At 46.1% G+C, this 23723-nt stretch overlaps 1 protein-coding gene across 3 annotated transcripts in view; it reads right to left on the reverse strand.

Annotated features, from left to right (window-relative positions):
* Positions 1-23723, reverse strand: part of SLC4A11 (solute carrier family 4 member 11) — a 92834-nt gene that overhangs the window by 36138 nt on the left and 32973 nt on the right. For 2 of the 3 annotated variants that reach the window (XM_039388339.1, XM_027712687.2), the window contains 6 exons: positions 23210-23256; positions 18159-18390; positions 17457-17519; positions 16827-16908; positions 7311-7434; positions 3773-3979 (listed from right to left, as the gene is read on the reverse strand). In XM_039388339.1, coding sequence (XP_039244273.1) covers positions 3773-3979; positions 7311-7434; positions 16827-16908; positions 17457-17519; positions 18159-18390; positions 23210-23256 — 755 coding nt within the window. The remainder of the gene's footprint in view (positions 1-3772; positions 3980-7310; positions 7435-16826; positions 16909-17456; positions 17520-18158; positions 18391-23209; positions 23257-23723) is intronic. The other variant, XM_027712688.2, reaches the window with a different exon arrangement.

Genomic DNA, 23723 nt, shown 5'->3' on the forward strand with positions numbered 1-23723 from the left:
CAGAACAGCAGGGAGCTCTTGCTTTGGTTGGTTTATGTGGAAACTGATAAAAATTAATGCTTTAGAAAGGACTTGATGCTACAGTGCTCATTTAATAGACTACACACAGCTTTACCCTCTCTGCTGGGACTCACCTGTTTGCAGCACCTGGAAGATCGGATAAATAAAACACAGAAAGGCAACTTTTCCTTCAGGAGGAGTGCACTGGGCACAACAAACTCGAGGGTTTGGGGTGTAAAAGACACCTCAGAGGACCAGCTCCTTTATCAGGATCTGTTATCTCATATTTCATTCTTATTTCTGTTGCAATTTGCCAACATCCCTGTAGAATTTTAGGACAGTTTAAAGCCTAATCTGAAGAGTGGGGATGAAAAGACAGATGTGACGCTGGCAGACACCAGCAAAACATCTGCATTTTAAGGATTTCTGAAAAAGCCAAGATCCTCAACCACATTCAGTGGCGGGGTTGGACATCAAAGCCATATGCACTCAAAAAGCAATTTAATTTTTTCCCCCCAGAAAGAGATTCCTGAAGGCATGAGTCAGCCAGAGAATCACAATGGCTTTAATGACAAGGATGTTTACTTATCATGCTGCACTGAGCACGGGGAAAATGATGCTCAGGGTGTCTCATCTTCCGGGGCAGAGGCACAGGGCAGCTCCTGGGGCAGGCAGGGAAAGGGCACCTGGGCACAAAGCCTGTTTGTAGGGAGCTGTGAGTGGCACTTCCAGGGATCCAGGGGCAGCCACAGCTTCTCTGCCCAACCTGTGCCAGGGCCTCACCACACTCACAAGGAACAATTTCCTCCCAATATCCAACATAAATCTACCCTCCTCTAGCCTAACACCCTTCCCTCTTGTCCTGTCACTCCATGTCCCTGCAGAATTCCCCCTCCAGCCCTCCTGCAGTCCCCTTTAGGCACTGGAAGGCTGCTAAAACACCAAGTTATAAAAGATAAAAAAATATAAAACATAAAAGACCAAGTTTACTGACCTCTGAAGTTGTAGCCCTTTTTGGATTTTGCTTTTACCCCCCAACCTATCCCACCACACACCCTTCCTGTCCAACTCCACTCCATGTTTCAGTCTGGCTTTTGCCTCCTGCCACCTTCTGAGTCTTCCAAAACCTTGGTAAGGACAGTGCTGACACTTCACTCTTGTCCTTTTTAATCTCCTTTGTACACTCCAGTGTTGGGAATTTCTTGGACTGCTATTCCCTGCTTCTTTCTCCCTCAGAGTGTTAAGTTTGGTTGGTCCATTGGCTTCCCACTTCCATTCATAATATCACATCTCTCAAGGCTTTGCCACCACTTTTGATTTAACATTCTGACCCCAGGTAGCCTTATCCAGGAGACCAGAGCTTTATCCCTCAGGAACACAAAGCTCAAGGCTTATTAGCTTTAGGAACTGCAGCTCAGGAGCACCAAATCCTCCTTCAGGCTCCTTCTTCTCCTCTTTGCAAGTCTATCCAGGGCTTTTCCCCTACTGCTCTTAATACACAAAACAGGAAAGAGCAGCAAAGGAGGACACCAAAAAAACCCCCAAACTAGAAGGTCATGAATTATCCACTTTCCATTCTAGGAATCCCTAGAATGTCTTGCTTTAGGTCTCTTGCCTTAGGTGACCACTACTTGGGTTGTTGGGAGAGTCTGAGCCAGCACTTAACAGCAGCTAGAAAGTCAATCAGAAAATATGAGCTCCAACAACTCTGACCCCTTCTCAGCCCTCCCCAAAAGTACTGGAGGGCTGAATGAGTGTTTTACACACCAGAGACTCACACTATATCCTCTCTCCTGCTGATGCACAGCCCCCCCCCCCCCAGCAAATCCACACAGGGCACAAAAATCACAGCCAGGAAACATCACAGCTGTTCAGGGCTCCTCCATGAACGAAATCACAATTAGATGCCTCAGTAACCAAGAGGATTTCAGGCTGACTTAATTATGATTGAGTACGTAGCCTTGCCTAAATAATCCTCTGAGATGAGCCAAAGCAGAGTGACAGTGCTGTAGGCACAGCATGGAATGTGACTGGCACATCCCCCTCAGTGTTTTAGCAGAGGTGAAAACAAGCACTTGCAAAAATCCCACTCATACACAGAATTTAAGGCCCTTTTCTCCCCCCTCACTGCAGGACCGAGGGAAGAAGGGAGGCAGGAGGCAGATTTTCATGTCACCACAAGACTTCACACCCTCCTGAGAGCTCACTGTAAGAATACAGCAGCTCCAGGGTTTTTATTTCACTGGGGGTAGTTCACAGGTTGAAATTACACCCCTGGTCTCATGTGAGGTTGTGCTGATGTGAAATGCTTCCTCTCCAGGTTACTGCACAGGGGGAGGGGATGCTGCTGGAGGTGGCTCTCAGGAAAAGACACCTCCATCCTGGCTCTCAAGATCTGTGCTGGCAAGGCAGGGTGGGGAAGAGCTTCTTCCAAGGGACATGAGAGAGCAGAGTTGGCACTAACCCAAGCTGCACCTCCCAAGGGCTGAAGGATAAAAGGGTTTAAAAACAACAGTTTACCAACTCCAGACAACTGTCAATGCCAAAAGCAAGAGCTGAAGAAACAAGTGTCACTGTCTACAGCTCTGGCTCAGAGGCATCAAAGGCCTTCCTGGCCAAGGCTGCTTTTCCAACAAGGCTGGTAGGAATCACCAGTGCCAGGGCCAACACAAGCTCAGCCCTCCTGCTCACCAAACCAGAAACTCACCCTAGACACCTTTAAAAATGGCCAGTTTTAGCACAAGACAGAGCCAGACACTTCAACTACTCTAATAAACATCCTCTGAAAGGCCAAGTATAAAGGGTTAAACCTACTTTACCCAAATCACTGCTCCAAACATCCCTGCCCTGCACGACCTGGGTTTAAAGAGGGTTTCAAAACTTGTCCTGCAAACTTAAGAGCAGGTATGGGGTCCAGCAAAGTTCAAAGCACTACCTATAAGCAAGGGGATTCTGCAGGGAAAAACATGAGCTTTGCTCATTTCCAGATGTGCAGATCAAACCCCTTAAATCTATCCCAGGAAAAAAAAAAAAAGAGAGAGAGAAGTGATAAGTTAAGCAGCTCCTGCACTGTAGGCAACCCAAAGCTTTCAGGTTATTTGTAATTCAGGGACAGGAGCAGCATGCTGGAGATGGCCCAGTTTGTTTTTCCAGGTATGCTGTCTGCTTAAAGAATGGATTTCTGAAGGGAAAAACAAAGCAATGACCAACACACAGGAAATTCCAGAAAAGAAAGCCGAGTTACAGCATTTCCCCCGAACTTTAAAGCACAGAGCAAGTAATGCTTTACAGAGCCACAGATCAAACAGGGAGAAGCCAGGCCAAATACTGACAGGCAAGTTTTTAAGTGAAATTACCGTGCAGAGATGGCCAAGAAGCCTTTTGGCTGAGGGAAAGACAAGCAGCAGCTTCCTTAGGAGCCTTCTGATTGTAAGGATTAAGTACCTTGGACCGACAACACACAGTGATCCATTAATCCCACCCTTGATTAAGCATCTGGAATCAAAGTCCTGTAACCATTTCACCCCCCTACTGCTCTGCATCCCTTCAGCACCTGCCTCTTTGAAGTGTGTTTTTTTGGTTTTGTTTTTTTTAATTTACAGCAGGAGTGAGGAAGGTGGATGGACACCCAGCAGGCGTTCGGGGAAGCCTCGGTGCTTCCTCAGAGAGCTTCTTGCATCCCCTGGACTCAAGTGCTTCACCTCCTCACCCCAAATCCCCCAGGATTTATGCACCTGGACACAAGTGAAGCAGAGGTGCTGGCCAGCCTTACCTTGAGTGGTTTATGACCGTGTGACTTGTGCCCATCGCTCCTCCCTGAGGGCCTCTGGTTCACCACCGTCAGCAAGTGCCGTTGGTGGACTAAGGCCTCCTTGAACTCCTCCTCAGTTTTGGTCTCCAGGAGCTTCTGCCGAAAGGTGATGTCGGAAAACATCGTGGCAAAGGTCCTGCCCACTTCTGTGGCCGTTTTGGTGCTTTTCTGAGCAGAAAAAAAAAAAATAAATAAAAATAAGAGACAGAAAAAGCACTTGTAAAACGATGCTCCTGAAAGATAAACCCACTGGGTTTCCATCTGAAGAGGAAGCTGCCTGGCTTCCAGGATCCCAGAGACACCCGAGGGAGAAGGTGAGGAACATGTGGAAGATGTTGCAGGTGAAATCACCAACCACAGCAGAACCTTGTGAAGCACCACCACGCAGGTCCTGCCCAGAAGCACTGACCACTTTGACTTGATCAACTTCTCAGGACTCGATACAAAGCTGAATCATGCTGAGCATGCATTTTATCCCTGGTTTCTCTTCAGGGCTGCTAAGAATAGACAAATCCAAGTCTTTGCTATCTCACGGCACCTCAGCATTACTGCTGCTGGGGTGGAAAGGTGCTGTAAGTCAAGGTTCCAGCACAGAGAAGTGTCCTGATATCTTATCTGAAAGACTGAGATTATTGTGCTCACCTGCTTCATCAGATCTCTATTTTCTGGGGATTAAAACTCAGCTCACTTGGTCACCCTGGGGTAATTCGGGCAGCAGAAGTGGAGATTTAGAGCTCACAGCTAAAGCATGTACTGGCACAGAGGGAAGGATGGGAAAGAAGCAGCTGAGCACACACACGAGCAGCATTTGTCCATCTTCACTGAGTATTTGGAAGGGACAGGAAATTTTCAAAACACCTGAGGAAAACGTGCCTTTTGTGGGCTTGAACATTTCTGTGAGCCAGAGGCCTCATGTTTCAGGGTACAACTTCAAGCAGAATCCAAACCTGCTTTCTTATTGCTTCAAGCACCTTGGATATTGGATACAAAGGGAACAGCAGAGGAGACTGAGCTCCCCATCCCTGCACAAACCCACCAAACCCAAGCTCTACAAACCCTGATCTGCTCAACTGCTCACACCACTGTGGTCAGGCCACAGATAAGACACCTACCAAGGCAAAGTTACACAGAACCAGAGCTCATTAAAAGCTCCCTTTGAGGCAAAGTTTTAACCCACCCACCTTTGCTACTCTTCACACTCATCACGCGGCAGCTACTAAAGACACCCAAACAAACTCCCTTCCTTTGGGCAGCCTCCAAGCTCCTCACACTGCTGTGAAAAGCAGTAGGGAGCATATGTGATTGATCTGAACTGCTTCCCATGATTCATAACACAACAGATGAACGATTTCTTCATGAACACAACCAAATAATTCAGTGTGGCTCAGTGCAGAGGCACAGACACGTGGGTGGCACCGAGCTGGTCCCAAAATCATCACTGACGTTGTGCTTCTTCCATCACTCACATCACCCTCTCCTCCATTTGCCCAGAGAAGCTGTGGCTGCCCCATCCCTGGAAGTGTCCAAGGCCAGGTTGGAGAAGGCTTGGAGCAACCTGGGCTAGTGGAAGGTGTCCCTGCCCATGGCAAGGGGTGGAATGAGATGGGTCTTTAGGGTCCCCTCCAACCCAAACCATTCTAGGATTCCAACATCATCCCCTCCATCATCAGTGAAGTCCCTGTAGACATATCTGCCAGGACACGTTCCATTTAAGTTTCTAGGGAAAGGTTTGGATTTAAGGGAAGGATTTGCTCTGGGACTTGTTTTTAGAGTTTGCAAGCCTGGTCCTTTCAGACTGAACCAGTCAGGATTTGCCATCACAGAGGAGGCTCCACCTTTCACCTCTGAGCAGCAGCGACTCTCGGGCAGGAGGCCTCAAGGATTGCTTCAAGATTCCCAACGCTGTCCCTGTTCTTTGCTTTCCCAGGGAGATGACTGAACCATTTAGAGGAAGAGCACAGATATCTGCAAGAAAACTCGAGATTTTTCCATCCTCCATATTAAAGAGGCCGAGGACCTGGGCTGTCAGCACAACAGATGCCCGTTTTCTGGGCCTTTTTTCCCCCCCCTCCCCGTTTAATCGGTCGCTGTCAGCAGGTTAATTATTTTAACTGCTGCACCAGAAATGCGCACTTGGAGCTGGCTGCATCACCTCGTTTCAAATAAAAAGCATATTGGCAGCTGCAGCCCTGGCTTGGCCTCCGCTCCCTTTCCTTAATTTGAGGCTGTCCATTGGAATTGCAAAGGTTCAGGCTCCGAGCGGATGCGGAGCCGTTTGCCGGGTGCTTTGCGCGGAGATAACGAGGCCACACAATGAGGGACGGATCCCCGCCATCCCACACGGGCCCAGCTGTTTTGCCTCCTGCTTTTCCCAAGGAAAGGCAATATGTTTTCAGCCTGTTGGGCTTGGAGGTCTAATGCCAAAAGCATTGAGTTGGGAAGGATCGGCCAGAAATCCTGGGGAAGAAGGAAACACCAGTATTTCCATTTAAACAAGGGCGGGAGGAGACAGACAGGCCAGACCAGCAGGTCCCAAGGTCACACCGATAGCATTGGAGAGCAGGAAGTTGAATCAGGACATATCCTGTCCCAGAAAAGGTCTCCAGCCTCTCCAGCACCTCCCAGAAGCACAGACTCAGTAGCCCCAGGGTGTAAAGAGCCAGATTAAGTGTGAAAAGGTCTTGAGCTTTGAACCATTTGGCCATCAGCTGCAAGAACACCCCATCTTGGTCAAGCCAGTGCTTTCTAGGAAGACAGGATGGTGATCCCCAATTAACCTTGATGATATTGAAGTTGGATGATTCTTGTGGGTCCCTTCCAACGCAGGATATTCCATGAGTGGAGTAAATGTGTTCACTGAGCCATTTGTTGGCCTTGTCTACACCAAAGAACCAGTAAGGACACCTGAGCAAGCTTCAATCTTGATGTTTCAAGTGCCAAAAGCTATGAAAACAGATCCCAAAGGACCTCAGGGACACCTTACAAGCACCCCAGCTCCCAAACAGTCTCACTCCTACAGCAGTAGAGCCCAAAATTCCATCATCTTCCTCTTGGTTACATCACCTGGAGCTGCTGCAGGGGGGTAACTGTGAGCCCCGCCAAGGGAGTTGGTTGGGAAGTAACCCAGAGGAGCACCAGCTGTAGAATCACAAGAGCCTTTCACAAGCAGGACTTTAACCAGGAACAGCATTTCTCAGCTCTAAAAATAGCAGCTCAAGTGGTAAAGCAGGAGGGGGGGAAGCTGTGGAGTAACAGAGGCACCACAGGTGTGTATGGAGACTGCAGACACATTGGACCTGTGTCCTCCTCCCCACCAGGCTACAAAGCCATGAGACGAGGACACAGCTGACAAATCCACCCCTTGGGAGAGTATGAATCATCTTGACAACTGCTGAGGAGGTCTCAGGCCTTTTCACATCCCCTCGTGTTTTAAAAGCAGTAGTTATTAACCCCAGGAGGAGACCAAGGAAAAACCACCTTGGGAGAACCCGACACTCACCATTTTAGGAGGAGCCAGGACCAGTATCACAAATCTCACTTCACAGGAGTTTTCACCCCAATTCTGAGGCCTCTCCAGGCGGCTGATGCAAACGTGACGTCGTTGAAGGGACTTTATAGTGCAACTGTGGGGGAAGAGGGAATTGTTAACACTTGGCATCAAAACCCAAGGCCTGCCCTCTCCTGGTGCAGGAGGTTTACAAACACACATTTCAACCCTGAGAAACACAAGATGCTGTTGGTTGTAAAAGAGTCCCTTCTGAAGTCTTAAGAAGTGATTTTAAGTTACTATTACCCAATTCTGCTGGTTTTTTTTTCTGTAGAACTTGACATCCCTGTTTCTATGGGACATAACCATCACGATCTGAAGGTTTATTCTCTCCCTCTTCCACCACCTGCTTTTTAACAGCCACGACACCAAATGACAGAGTACAACACACGTAGTATTTGCAGAGCTACAGAAGCTTCTACAAGAAAAGCCTCTTATTAAAAAACATTACTGGAAAGCAGATTACACTTCATTTCACCTGATTTCCCAAAGTGCTTCTGGAAACATCAAGGCAAGGTGCCAAACCAATATATTTCCACTTTTGCCTTGGGTGGATCTCTGTTGTAATGGCTTTCCCCATTTGCTCCCAGCTGTTATTTTTCCCCTTTCTGGTGCACACATGTTACACAAACCAAGCTGACCTCCTTGCTCAAGATCCACAGAGGCTGCAGAAAGCAGCATTCCTGCTCCCAGGGAAATCCATGGCTGCAATCCAGCCCCGCTGGGCACGGGGTGGCTGTTTGACTCCCCAGACAAAGACTAGCAACAAGCTGTTTGAAATAAACACAGGGATCACCTCTGGAGGCCATGGAAGACCAGGTCTGTCCCCACCCTGGGATGTTTAAACAGAGCTGGGACCTGGTTAGTTGTCATTTTTCCTGCTGGGAAACTGTGGGGCTTGGTGCAGTTGCAGGTGGTGGATAGTTCCAGCCTGGACTGCAGCTCCTCTGCCTTTAAAGCCTCTACTCCTTTCTCAACCCTCCTGAAAAGCACTGGTGAAATATGTACACAGGGTTTGCCTCTTAACACTGGAAAAGATATGGAAGTGTTTTCCTACCTCACAGTGATTTTTTTTCCCCCCCCTCCTCTTTTTTTTTCCTGGCTCAAAGTTATTTCAACTGCTTGCTCCCTTTTATTCATCCAGAAAGCACCTATTGTGGTTCTACGATAGGATTTATTTCTCCTTTAACTTCTCATCCATAATTCCAGTCCACTTCATTCCTTTTAACATGTATTCCCACAGCCATGCACCCTGGAGGCTCTTCCATGAACAGCTCCTGAAGACCTTTGGCTGGAAACGCACTAGTCAGGGGAACATTGTATTTTCTATCACATTCTTCATAATTTGCATTCAAAAATAATCACACCACTGAGTATTTTCTGACTGAGTTTGACTTCCTGATCACAGATTGGAAGCAGCCGACTCATATAAATTAATCTGACAAAGGGACTTGTCTGAGAGAAACCAAACAGCTTAATTAGAACAATACAGGTCATGAGAAAGATGACACTGTTTCATTTATTTCCTCCACCACAGCCCCTTGTGTCCTTTTTCTACTCAAATCAGCTTTGGAAGAGACAAATCTCCAGGCAGGTCCAAAGGTGAGGAATAAATACCTTCTAAAAGTAATTGAAAATAGAGTGCAAGTTTTCTCCTGGACTAAACCAACAGTCTGGATCTGCAACAATCCCTGTCCTTCCTCCCAGGGGATCAAAGGAACACAGACAACACTTGTTTTCACAACTGAATCAAAGCCCTTGGTTGCAATCCAGCTGTGGCTGGAGAGCAGACAATTCTCCTTGTGTTACAGTTCGACAAGCCAAGGGGGAAGGCACAAACTCTGGGATTCAGACCAACTGGAGAACCTTCAAGCGGGTCTGACACCTTCAGTCCTCCCACCTTCACCCAACCTGGTCTCCAACAGCAAATGGCTAATGCACCAGCAGCAAAAATGACCCTTATTTTGAGCTCTCCTCTCAGCGTTTTCAAACCTCAGCTGCTGAGCTCATTGATTTGTTTTGAAAAGGAAGGTTCTTCTGGGCATTTTGAACATCAGTTCTACCCCAGAGATGGCCAAAGCAGGGATAACCTGCCTGTGGCTCACAGAGCTGTGCTAACACTTCCCAGACATCATCTCTTCCCTACCATGCCCACCAGGCAGGACCTGACCTAGCAAGAAACTACTGAACTACAAAGTTATTTGGAAAAACCTATCATAAAGTGCAATAATTAAGCAAGCCACACGTTCTCCTGTAGTAAAGCTTTCTCCCTGAAGTGACAGGGTTATGTTCCAGCTCCAGGAACTTGTCTCCAGGGCCATGATTTCCAGAGACAAGAATCTTGCCAACAGTGCCACTCTACAGGGTTACAAACCCCTTCAGCTCAAGAGCTTCTTGAGTATGGAGGGGAAAACTTGACTAAAAGGCTGTTCTTTGTTACTGAATGGTTTTCAAATACAGGCTAATTCTCCTGGTTGGCACACCAAAACCTGGTGTTTCCTTAACTTGAGGGACTGGGAAAGTGTGGAAGCAGCAGCAGCTCTGGAAGATTTAGCAACGCTGAGCACATTTACAAGACACCAAGGAAAACACTGTCATTATTAACCATTTTTATCTGAAACGATTCTATCCACAGTGCTGGAGTTTGAGGCTTCTCACACCTATAAGAGTTTCTCCCAACTTTTCTCTGAAGAGCTCTTTTGACACTGACACTGCACCTAAATCCCAGTACCACACCTGTAAAGCTGCGTGTGGGTCCCTGAAGAATTTCCAGCCCAGTAGGGTCAATGTACACACAATTCAGGTCAATAATACCTTCATAAATCAAGCTGGAGTTAATTTAGTGAGGGCAAACCAGATTAAAACCAGTTTTAAGCAGGTGTCACAGAGAAGGTGGGATGTCCCTGAGCCTTTCTGCCTTTGTGCAGAATGCACTCGGTCTGGGCTCCCTTTTACATCCATTTATTTGGGGGGAAAGAAGTGCTGTCTCAGCACTTTCAGTGCAAGGCCAAGTCACTTCTGCATCATTCTCAAGCTTTTCTTCAAATTTAAGCCATTTTTTAGCTGACTCAAATCCTATTCCTTGGTCTAGCACTTACAGCTCCCACTTTTGATTCCACAATCCAGATGCAAATATAATACAAATCAAAACTGCAGTACCTACTAGACTTGTGCAAATATTTGTAAAGGATTAAAAAAAAAAAGTCATTTGGTTCACATGGAGAAAACTCAGCATAGCTCAGGCCAAGAGGAAAGTCACTTCCAAAATGAAACAACTTTTTTCAAGTAGCACTTAAATAAATTCCCACCAAGAGGAAAAAAATCTGAAGGGCAAACAGCCAAAGCCCCTCAAAGAAAGCTGAGAACTAGCAAGACATTTTCAGCTGACTCTAAATCAAGTCTGGTTTGGCCAAAGCCTCCAGGTTCCTTTTGGGTTTGAGTTGAGCTACATTTGATTCTCCTTTGCTTTGGCCAAAAAAAAAATCTATTTTCACCCAGGATTAGTCACACAAGGAAATGCTGGACTGTGATTTAATGAGATGCCAGGTTGAGTTCTCAGCAATTTTATCTTGATCCTCCAATAATTGAACTCAAAAAAAAGGGCATTTAAATTATAGCACCAATTCTGCTTTGCTCTCCTCCTCTCTACATCCAGCTGAGTGTGGCTCTGGGATGGTGAGAACTGGCAACGCTCCCCCAAAAGCCCAGATCCACCGAGTCCCACGTGCCTCAGGTCTGCCCCACACCCAAGATTTTATCAGAGTAATAACACATTTCTCAACCAAATCATACAAAGGGTCAAACTATGGAGACCCAAGAGAAACAGAAACCCTCTTTAAACAGGGCAAGAAAGGAAGTTAATTCAGAAACAAATTATCCCTTGCAGTAAGAAAAAGTGCCCAGCAGAGGTAATCAGCCAGCCAGGCTTTTCCTGTCCCCACACAGAACAACAATGACACTTCTTGTTCTTGTCCCGTGCAAATAAATCTTCCTCCATGGAGCAGCTCCAGGCACAAGCCTTCAGAATCCAGACTCTGAAAGTGAGGAATGGAGCTGTGCCCAGCCAGCTCACCCACAGCTTGGCACGGCCTTGTTTCAGCCACAAGTTGGATGAGGTTTTGGACTGGTAAAAATCCACATTTTGCTGGGCTCCAGGAAGACTCATCCCCTCCGGGATTGATCCCTCCAGGGGAAAGTATTTCCTACAGGTCAGTGTGTTTTGGGAATTACTTTTCATCACACAGCACCTGCAAGAGCTTCAGCTCTCCTGCCCAACCACGGTGGAGAGGCCCTTAAAACAACATTAATTGATTCTCTGAACTCAAAGAACCCTTGGCAGGTGATGGATGTGGCACTTGGGGACACAGTTTAGTGGTGACCACCGCGGTGTTGGTCAGACCTGATGATCTTACAGGTCTTTACTAACCCTAATGATTCTCTAAGGAGACATCTCCTCCCTGTGAACACCCTGCAGGCACTAAAACAATCCATCTTTCTCCTTCAGGACCCACATTCCTAATGCAGGGTTTGAATTTGGACTTGATGATCCTACAGGTCTTTTCCAACCCTAATGATTCCCTAAGGAGACATCTCCTCCCTGTGAACACCCTGCAGGCACTGGAACATCCATCTTTCTCCTTCAGGACCCAACATTCCTAATGGGCAAGATTTGAATTTGAGACTTCATACAACAGCACCTGCAAGAGCTTCAGCTCTCCAGCATAATCTGGGAAAACCCAACCAGGGTAGAGAGGCCCTTAGAACAAATTATTGGTTCTCTCAACTCAAAGAACACTTGGCAGGTGATGGATGTGGCACTTGGGGACATGGTTTAGTGGTGAACACCATGGTGTTGGTCAGACCTGATGATCCTACAGGTCTTTTCCAACCCTAATGATTCTCTAAGGTGACATCTCCTCCCTGTGAACACCCTACAGGCACTAAAACAATCCATCTTTCTCCTTCAGGACCCACATTCCTAATGCAGGGTTTGAATTTGAGACTTTCTTTTCATACAACTGCACCTGCAAAAGCTTCATCTCTCCAGTATAATCTGGGAAAACTCAACCAGGGTGGAAAGGCCCTTAAAAGAAAAATATGCAGTTCTCTGAGCCTAAAGAACACTTGAGAGAAGAAGCTTGTAAATTCTGGAGAAGAGGCTCTTGTTTACAGGACTCCAAAGTTTGTAATCATTCCTCTAAAGGAAAATATTTGTTTTAAAGAATTGAACTGTTTAATTTCCCATTTTGCCCTTTAAAAGAAGGGGATAATGTGAGGAATACACAGTAACTGAAGCATCTCTATTGGAAATCTATTCAACAGCTAAATCAGAAACAACATGACTTTTCTATAGACACACAGACCTCTGGAAAAATCCTTAAACACACAAAATAGGCTTTGCATTACCTCTGTTGAGAGAGACACTGGAAACACCTTTCACACAAACATCAGTTATACATTAAATCTGGAATTTACTACACAAATTTGACTCTTTTTGAACAGCTTGTTATCCCACATAATCTCACAATACCCATTTTTGAAAGGCTACCTGGGTTTTTCCGAGTTCAGCTCCTCCACAGGAATCACTGCCATGACACCACAACATCAGGGTAAGAAATTCTATAGCAACACAGAGCACACAAACCACTAAACCACTCTCTGCTTGCAGAGAGGCTCTTTTCCCCCTCTGCTCTGCCTGTTAAAACAACTTTAGCAAACCAGTTTAATGCACTGAAAATAAGTCCTTCACCAATCCATGTGCCTTATCCATCCAGCCAAAGGAAATGGTGCTCCAACTGCTCAATCCAGACTCTGAAATAGCTTGCTTGCACGTTTTCCTAAAGATTCAGCTTTGAAAATAAGCAATTATACTTATCTCCTGGCAAGGAGAATATAGCCTGGAAGCTGTGATGCCTGGGAGTTCCAACTCAGCTCAGAGAGCATTTGCACCATGACCCACACAGCTGGATTTCTCCTTGGAGGACACCAGGGACAGAGATCCACCAGCACCCAGTCAAGAGTTCCTTTAACATCAGGGATCCTTCACTCCAAGGGAAAACAGGAAAATTTAGGCCTTTTCACCTCCATATTTCAGCAGTGGAAGAAGGAATTGGCTTGTGATAAGAGTCACTTGTTCATATTCCCTCCCCTGGATAAGGGAGGATTTCCTTGGGCTTTTTGAGCCACAGAACTGTGGAACACCAAAATCAGTGGCTCTCACAGGAGTTTCTTCCCCACCCTTCCCAAGCCAGACATGCAAAGCATCCAAGTTTACCCCTGCACGCTCTGGATCATGGCATTGCTGGGTGGTTCATGGGGAATTCTGAGCTCCTTCCTGGCAGTGCCTCTACCTGGTTCAGTCACTTCATGGAGGGGCATCAAAGTATCTCCCAGAGGTCCCACCAGCAGCTGAGCTTCCTCATGGATAAATAACCAATGAAAACAGTTCACCATCCCTCATTCTGGGACAGGACCTCATCCCAGGTTCTCTAATGAAACAACAACCAGCAGCTTCACAGTGAAGCAGAAAGATCTCCATCCCAGTCTGTGTCTTCCTGTTCTGGCAAATGTTATGAATAGGAGGGACAAGAAGAGTTGTGCCCATGGTTTCTGAGGTATGAGAGCACTTCCTGGACTGAGGAAGCTCATCTGTAACCCTAAATATTTGCTTTCTAGTAAGAAAGTCACCACAGACACAAATATGTGGTGATTCTTCAACCTTCATTCTCCCCGAGCTGAACCCTGCTGATCCCTGGGGCGATGAAGGGCTCTGCTACTCCCAGCTCTCATTTTAATGGAAGGATCTCAAGGTTTCCATAAGTTTTATGTATCCTGGGATGGCTTCAGCAAGATCAGGTTTGGGGCATTCTGGACCAAACCACCCCTAAAGCCAATTATGAATCAGAAGATGCTTTTCCTGGACTTGAGTGGAACATTCAAACCTCGAGATCTTCAATTCCCTAAGGGTTTGTTCTGCCATGAGGATAAAGCCCAGATCCATGTGGTAAACCCAGCCTTGCTGGAGCCTCACTAGACCTGAAACCATCAGGAAAGCACCAATTCCAACAGAAGCAGAACAGCTATTTCAACCCCACATTTTCCCCACTGCTCTTCCCACTGAGGAAAGTCAGGAGAGAAAGAAGAGCCTTCCTTTCCAGCACAGAAGAGAGGGAAACCCGTTTTTATTTCCATTAGGAATGTTCTTCTGCAGCCAGGCTCTGCACAACTCAGCAAAAATCCTACACAAGTTCTTTCTCTCTGACTCCAAGCTCACTTCAGCTGTAATTTCCCCTCATAATCAGTGCAGAAGCAACACCACCAAAACCACCTCTCCGAGCTGCTCTTCCTCATTAATAAAATGCCATCATGATACTCTATTTATCTCATCCACTAGGAATAAAATGTTGGTTAAGGTGCACAAACCCAGCAGGGCTGATTTAAAATTTAGCAAAGAGTACAGACTAAATGCAAGGATAAAGAACAGCAAGATATCTTAAAGGTCCTTCCCACTCATACGGAAATTTTTTTTTTTTTCAATCAACAAATTCCTTTTACTTCAGAGGTTGGGAAGTTGTTTTGCAATCTGACTTCAAGAAAAATCTAAGACCTAAAAATATGGCTCACAATCTGTTGCACAATAGCTCCAGCAGAAATACAGTGCAATAATTAGATAATTATAGTTAATAACTCATCACTGCTTTCCCACCACTTTCTTCTGCCTCTTCAGAGCAACAAAAGGAAGAAACAAGGAAAGTTTTGCACAAGACACCTTCGGGCTGTGAGCTTATTTTTCAAATCATCTCTTGTCTTGGAAGCCAGGATTACTCACATGGATGCATTTAAAGCTTTGGCTCCCTTTCCACAAGAGGCTGAACCCACCCTTTCCAGTCTCATGTGTGTAACCACAGCCTTTGTATCGAGACCTCTAGAATGCTTTGTCATTAAGTCAACACTCTCCAAACCCCTCCATACAGAGCTGTGTCACATCCCACAGTAGAAAATTCCACCCTCTACATCAGCAGGATGTTCATATCCTTATGGTTGCTCCTCACAGCACCCAAAGTGGAGAAAACTGCTCCAAAGTCCTCCTGGTTGAGGGCATTTTACTGTATAAACTCATTTTCTTTGTGCAAGCTGCTCTGTACATGCCTGGTGTAAAAGTAGAGCACATGGAGCACAGAGATCATCCAGTTCATCACTTATTTCACAAGACACAGCCCTGATATGGAACTGTTTCTTTTTTCACATTGAGATCACATCTTTCTCTTTCATAAGAGATTAAAAACAAGGGTAAGGGGTTTTTTTCTTATTTGTTGGTGTTATTTTGTTTGGGGCTCTTTCGCCTTGTTTTTTTAAATCATCTATTTCCAAGGCAAAATCCTCCCCATTTTTCCCAGCCATAAGCAAAGGGCAGGGGAAGAACTGCCAGTGGAAGGAAAGCTATTGTGACAGTTGTCCCAGCAAACTGGCTGTGAAGGCTCAAACATGTGCCTGCCTTTAGGCACCTCTCCAACATATCCTAGTAATTTCTCTGGGAATTAACATATTTCTTGACAACTTGACTTGGATTCTGCATATGCTTAAAGCAAGAGACAGAGCAAAAATGGCACTGCTTGGGTTGGCTCAGTGAGCCAGGTCCTGGCCTGTCCTTTGTGCAGGGCCAGTCTGGCTCACCCCACATGCCTGACTTTGAAACAATGACTTCAAAACCCAGCTTTGGTCAAGTGGAAGAAGCTGGGGAGAAGCCACCACGCCTCATAAATCCCAGGTGACAGGGCCCTCACTGTCTTAAGGGCCCGCTCCAATGTTTAACAGTGTTGACAATTAATCAGCGTCTGAATTAATTGTCAGACAAAGTAATCAGTGTCTAAAGAGCGTGGAATGTCTGACTTCAATTTTCAGTCAAAAGTTTAGATGTTTCCATCAAAGGACCTCAGAAATCTTTCGGTACAAGCTCCCAGACTTTGGCAGGGAAAGCATTCCATGAACCAGTTTGCCTGTCCCTTTGAGAAGCTCCTTTATTAGCGTTTCTCAGTAATTACCACTTTCTGTCTCATTTTTCAGCATTCTTAGCTTGTTAACACCGGATTTCTACAGCATCCAAGAGCTTAATGCCCTGGAGAGACTGTGGTCACCTCTGCCCAGGTTGATTTGCAAAGAGGAGCAGCCTAAAGTTGAGACTGGGATCCCACTGTAAACTATATTGCTTTCTGTAAGATAACTTAAACACCTTGACGTTTTTTCTGATTCACATCTCATTTAATATTAACTTTATTATTACTACTTTTTTCCCCTGCAGAAAGACACTGTAAGACATGTGCCACCATTCAACCCCTGGATGGATGGAAAAGGCATCACCACCTTAACACAAAAAGGTACATTCTGAACCTCTTATTCTCCCCAAAAGCAGACAAAATTTACAAGTTTTGGGCAGCCAGTGGATTTTGTTCATCCAGTCCAGGTACTTACATGATACAGAGCCAGGACTGCTGATACTGCACCCCTGTGACTGTCGCTGTGACCCCTTGGATCGTATCTGATAAGAGGTGAACTAGGAAAAGAAGAGAGGGAAGTGTTACAGGCTGTCCAGGCTTGGTTTGCGACTGTAAATAACATCTCCTTTTCAAATGGAAGGACTAATCCCAAGCATTCCTATCTGCACAGTGGATTTAGGCAGGGGTGGGGGGTGGGGGGGCTGACAGAGAAAAGATGGAAACATTTGTCCTGCTGCTTTTGAATTCTGTCCCTAAACTATTCACGGTTTGGAAAGGAAGCTGCTTTCTCCTCCCAGCATCACCCTACTGCAGTATTAGGTTATTAGATTAGCATTATCCAACACACACACAGAGACAGGACTGGAAGAGGCATGGCCTTCCCAATCCCCTGCCCTCTCTCCCCCTCTTCCCAACTACTGCTCTCACACTATTTCATGGCACTACTTACATTTTTCTCTTTATTGGCAGAAAGCCTAAATTAAAAGATTCTAAATGCGAAGCTCTAGGACAGGTAGCAAGAAGTAACCAAAGCATGAACATGCTTACTACATGCTCAGGACTCGACATATCTGTTAAACAAATTCACTCAGGCTGTGACAGTTACATTTGTGGTGCGATGTACATGTTTGTTTATTCATTCCTGTTGACTCTGAAACATCATGGGTGCCTACAGAGAAACAATGCTCAGTTAAGCTTCTTCACATCTTGGGCTAAAAGGCAGCTATGTTTTAGACTACACTACGACATTTGCTGACAGTTTAAGGTGACACAGGAGCCAACAACCTTGGCCGGGGATGCCCTGAGTGAGTTTCTGGAGGAAAACAAAGTCTTTTGTCTCCTCCAGTGGGCTGGGAGCAACACAAAGGCTCAACCCTCCCCAGAGGCTCATCCAGAGCAGGCCAAATTCCCCAGCCTGTGTGAATTCAGGTGGAGAATCACAAGGCAAAGGAGCCATTTCAGAAGAGACACCAGCAAGAGTCTCTTGGCTGAAGAGCAGACACTTGTCTGAGGACAAGCACACCCAAAGGGTCCACACAGACAAGACACTGGTACTGTGGACTTCTCACCCCAGAGAACACCACAATGTGTCATCTTAATGAAACAGGGGGCAGGACTCCACCAAAACACAAAAACCCTGGAGATGTGAGACCCTTCAGTCTGAGTGACATGGAGCAATCAACCCACAGTGTCACATGCAGCATGCAAGCCTGGGGACCACGCAGGGAGGGTTCAACACACCACCACAATGGAAAGGATGGCAAACCAACAGCAGCCCACCAGCAGAAGGAAATCAAGGGCTCATTACCGTTGCCTTCCCGTGGGGTCCCTGAATCTGTGAATAAAGTGCTCATGATTTTTTCAAAGTTGCAGCTCGGCTCCATGTTTTCGGGATCCTCCGCAAAGTGTCTCAGCATCTCCCGAAGAACATCGTCCAAGGACGTGGCTGTTTCATCCAGGATGATGCTGGCTCTGGCCAGGAACCCATCCAGGTCTCGCTGGGCTCTGACTTCCTCCTCAAAATTCTTTAATTTCAGGTACTGTGTTAAGGAAAGATCAGAGATCAGACATTGTCCTTCACGAGCAGTTCACGTTACACAAGTAAAATGAGTTTTATGCATTAATGCACTGAAGGTTTGCATTTTCAAGGCTTGTCTTAACAGAGTGCCCATAAGTGAATGCCCAGCTGCCATTTATACCCAGACATAAAAAGTAGAATTTAAAAAAAAAAAAAATAGGGTTTTTCTTCTGCCTAGTATAAAGCACATAAGTTTGCCAAAAAGCAGAAATGCTTGAGGTAGCATTTGAAATCCTCTGTAGGTTTAAATAATTCAAGAATTTTCAAGAAACATGGGACAGATATTTGGGAGAAATGGACTCCAAGCTCAGCAGCATGAAAAATAACCAGTATGAATCTCAAACTGGGAACCATCTGCTCCCAGTTAGGGAGCCTGAAGTGGGAGGTGGGGAATACCATCCAGTCCATCATCTTTTTTCTAACACTTCCTAAACTCTTACTGTTCCCATAACCAAGGAAGTTTTCTTCCTCTGTGCATAACATTTCACTTTGAATCAACATAAATACAATAAAAATATGGCTGAAACTCAGCTCTCTACTGGTTCCTTCTGCTGTCTCAGACTTGTTGGCCTGGAGATGGGAGACACAAACATGGTGTATTCCAGAACCTCAACTCCTTTCTGTATTTGTCAGCTGTGAAGTCAATTAATGGAGTGATCAAATTATAGATGTGTCTTTCCCATTGCACATCCTTGGAATTCCACACACACAGCACTGGTCAGGAGGGAGTGTCAGTCCTGTCCTCTCCTTCAACGGCTTAAGATCGAGCGAGGAAATGGGAACTGCACTTTGTTATACAGATCTTCCTTCTGATGGGAAAGCAGCCAGGCTTGACTCCATGATGCTGGGAACCAGATTGTCAGGATACATTTAAACCCTCGGTTCTCTTTAAGCTCAGCAAGAATCAAGCTCTGAATTGCCATCACAAATCTGACACCAAGCTGCCTCCCCAGCCAGGACCATGGCACATTGTCCCCCAAGGTACAGGGCCATCCCAGAGCCTGACTCGTGGATCCCCTCCTTCCATGCACACTCTCCCTACCTTTTCCATTTATAGCCTAGACACAGGGAAAAAAAAATGCTGCCATCTCCCTAATTACTGTAATTATCACAGCAACTATCAAGTTGTCAGTACACATCCATCGCAATTAGCACTGTTTTACTTTGCATCAATCACTCCTTACACAGCATTTGAGAGGGAGGATGCTCTGAAGGATTTCAGCTCCCACTCCCCCCAAGGCTTTGTAACCATCTGCTCGTCGGAGAGGAGACAGTGACACAGTTACAACTCCACCTAAGAGGTGCAAGCAGTTGGGTCTGTCTCGAATTATCACGGCAAGAGAGCAGATTAAAACACCCATCACCACCTCTGTGACACAGGGTGTTCATGGGGGCACCACAGGACCAGCAACCACCTCCCAAAACCAACTTGTTTCAGCCTCTCTGACAGAGGCCAACCCAGGAGGCAATTCCTGGGCCAAATGACCCAGACAGGATTTCACAGGGTGGATGGAAGGGGTGTGAGGAAGGTTGAGGGCATCAGGAGTGAAGCTGAAGAGTGGAAGGAGGAAGTTGAGGGGCAGCTGAGGGACAGGAAGAATTAGTCAAAGGCATTCACGTGGCTTATCTGCCCACATCATCTCAATCAACACTGATCCTGCAGCGAGTTGTGCGTGACAGCACCATCAGCAGCTTACTGCAAGTCAGAAGGATTCAGCTCCAGCTCTGCCACAGGCTTCAGGCAATGCCTTGGCAAAGTAATTTTCCATGCCTCAGCCCTGTTTGATTCCCCTGCTCCTGGTCATTACAGGAAATAGGGGCACTATCCCTCCTTATTATCGCTCCCATAACATTAGGGAAGATATCATGGAAGCACAGAATGCTTTGGATTGAAAGGGTTCTTAAAGATCATCTTGTTCCAACCCCCTGCCATGGGCAGGGACAACATCCACTAGTCCAGGTCGCTCCAAGCCCTGTCCAGCCTGGCCTTGGATACTTCCAGGGATTCAGGGGCAGCCACAGCTTCTCTGGGGAACCAGTACCAGGGCCTCAACCCCTCAGCCAAGAACCCCTTCCTAACATCCAACCTAAACCTTCCATCTGTCAGCTTGAAAAGGGTTTTGCACATTAAACATCACAAGGCAAGTAGCCAGTGTGAAAGGACAGAAATCCATCACTCCCTGAGACACCCTAAAATCAAATTAGAGGAAGCAGTGGCACAGCAAAGCCTCTGCAACAGCTCAGACAGAACTGTTCCAGTCAGGACACCCGCTGGTTTCAGGAGAGATTAATGATTGCTCCTTCACTAATATTTTTAGCCAGATAGTCAAGTCACACCAGGATATTTGATGCTGGAAACTCGATGCTGGAAACTGCTCAGCAAGAAACCTAAGCCAGCTACCCAATCTCCAGTTTAATATCATCAGGTAGCCTTGATTGCAAAGCTGCACCGTGGCAGGAACATAGGCTCTCGTTCCAAGAAAAAAAAAAAGGGGGGGGGAGAAGAAACAGCCTCCCCTGACTTCAGGCAGGTCTCCTGGCCTATGTTGCACACTCTAACTTCATCAACAAGGGCCAAAATGCAAGAACTCTCCTGGCTGTCTGCTCTGGAGAACACCTCCACTTACAGCCACTGCAATAACCTCACAAGGGCTGTCCAAAAAGCATGTTCTCCTGAGCAAACACTGACTGCTGCCATGGTCCCTTGGGCCAATTCCCTCAAAACCACACCATGACAGTGATTAAATAGTTCAAACCATGTCAAGGAGCTTCTCATTTATGCCAAGTTGTCCAGATAGCGACTTGCCCAAGGTCCAGACTGACCTTCCAGCACTTCTCAAGCGACCCAAAAACCACAGGAACCCACCAGAGACAGGGACATCACACAGGGAAGCACCTCCACATAAAACTTCTGTCCCAACCACTTCTCTGCTGGTGATTCCCCCTTCCCAGACACTTGGAGGCATCTCCTTCATGAGTCAGGTCTCAATTTCCTTTGCATTTGAAGCACAAAATTTCCACTCATCCTCCCTGGAGGCAAAATCTGGCAGTAGTATCTTTTCTCAAGCCCTGCTAAAGCCCTCTGGTATTTGTGGCTCAACGGCAAGTTAAAGTGCTCAAGCATGAACCACAGGCCAGAAAAAGCAGGAATTCTACAGCTCTGAAAAGGAAAAACAAAACAGGAGAGACACTTATGTGTTGGCAGTTCCCAACTATTTCTTATCAGAGGCAGATCCTGCATTTGGGCTTAGAATTTGCACTTTAAGTGATTAAGTTCTTAGGTTACTCTCAGTCAAGTGGATACAACTGAGAACCCTGGCACCAGTTTTAGACAAGACAAATTATTGATCAAGACATTTCCATTCCTGAGCATGGAATAGCTTAGTTTAACTTCTGTGATTCTGTATCAAACAATGTTTAATTTTTTTTGGTAGTGGTGGGGGTTTTTTGGGTAGTGTTTTCTTTGGTTTCTATTTGCTTTGGGTATTTTTAACTTGAGAGAAAGGTTTCTAAAGCTATTACACATTTTCCTCCCACTACCCAATTCAGCCTCCCGGAATATCTTTTCAGAATTTGAGCTATCTTAGAGGCCTAAAGCAAAGCAGAATTACAGGGCTCTCTGGGATTCCCCAAAAAGCCCCCAAGGCTTTGGTGCACAGATTAAAACCTCACGTGCAACCCATGATCTCAGGCATTGGAAGAGGCTGCCCAGGGCTGTGTGGAGTCACCAAGCCATGGAGGGATTTAAAAGCCAAGTGGCACTTGGGGACATGATTTAGGTGGTGGGTTTGGCAGTGGGGTTGGACTTGGTAATTTTGGAGGGCTTTTCCAACATAAATGATTCTATGATTTACCAGGATCAGTGATCCAAGTTTCCATGAACACAGTCAGTCCCTCCAAACAGCAGAGTCAAGATAACTTAAAGCACCATGAGCCTCACAACCCTAAAGACCAAACTTTGGGTGGTGTTAAATACAGAATCATAGAATGGTTTGGGTTGGAAGGGACTTAAACATCCTCCACTTCTACACCTTGCCATGGGCAGTGACACATTCCACTAGCCCAGGTTGGTCCAAGCCTTTTCCAACCTGGCCTTGGACACTTCCAGGGATCCAGGGGCAGCCACAGCTTCTCTGGGTAACCTGTTCCAGGGCCTCACCACCCTCACAAGGGAGATACCAAAATATCAACCTAATTCCTCCCCGTGCTCTCCCCTAGCAGGAGGTTTGCAGTAACAGCCCATATGAGGGGTTTCTGCACTTCCACCTTATTGAGTTACGGCCTCAAGACCAGTGTAAACTAAGTGTAGTTCCCTAATCATCCTCCCCAGCCTGCTTGTTTCCAGGTATTTCACTTCTGCTGAAGCTCCTGAAGGCAGAGCTGATTAGCTGGAATAAACAGGAAACCAAATCCCAGCAATGTCTATTGGGTGTCTCTGCTTTCAGCTCCAGAGGAGCTCAGCAGCCTGAACCTCGTCCTCTTGGATCCCTGTGCAGGCACTGTAGGAGGAAAAGTGATAAATTAACATGTCAAGGAATTGTCTGGGACAAAAAGCAGCAGAAATATCAGAATTAAGGGGAAATTGTTCGGAGAACAATCAGCACGTGGTTTTTCAGGTTTTAAGAGGCAGAGGAATTAAAGGAAAGAAGAAGTCAGGAAAGGAATTATTTATGTCTTGCTCAGGCCAGCGACAAACAGCCCCACAGGGTGTTTCAAGATCCTTTTCTGTACTTCTAGATAATGAAAAACCAACAATTTGAACAGACAGCGTTCCTACTTACCTTCCTTGATGTGTGCAGTAACACGCAGCCAGCACTTTCACTTTCAGCTGGAAAGAGGGAAAAAAAAAAAAAACAATCAGAAAAGTGTTACTGTCACAGGTACCTGAGAGGCAGCAGGAGCTGAGCAGAAGGCTCAGGACGAGGTGAAGCAGCACTCTCTTGGCAGAGGATGATCTCTATAGAAAAGCAGAGATTCAATTTCTACAACATCTCCCATTTTGGAAGCGTGAACAGAGCCCAGAACTGGCATTATCTGATCAGCTGGGGATTGTGTCTTGCAGCTTTTTTTGGCTGTGTTTATGCCCCCCCCCTTTTTTTTTTTAAATTCAGATTCCCTATGTATTTTTACTCTTTTCTCCTCTCCTACCTCCCCAAAAATCTAACTCCTAATCTTTTTAAGTAATCATTTAATCCAGTGCATCGTCGTTTGATAGATTGAGGCTAAGATTGCATGAGTCACCCTCGTTTGGAAACCCTTCTTGTCCTCGTTAAAGAGTCAACAATGACACCCAGG

Source organism: Pipra filicauda, unplaced genomic scaffold, assembly GCF_003945595.2.
Source record: "Pipra filicauda isolate LSUMZ 115617 unplaced genomic scaffold, ASM394559v2 scaffold635_size200075_pilon, whole genome shotgun sequence".
Taxonomy (NCBI): Eukaryota; Metazoa; Chordata; class Aves; order Passeriformes; family Pipridae; genus Pipra; species Pipra filicauda.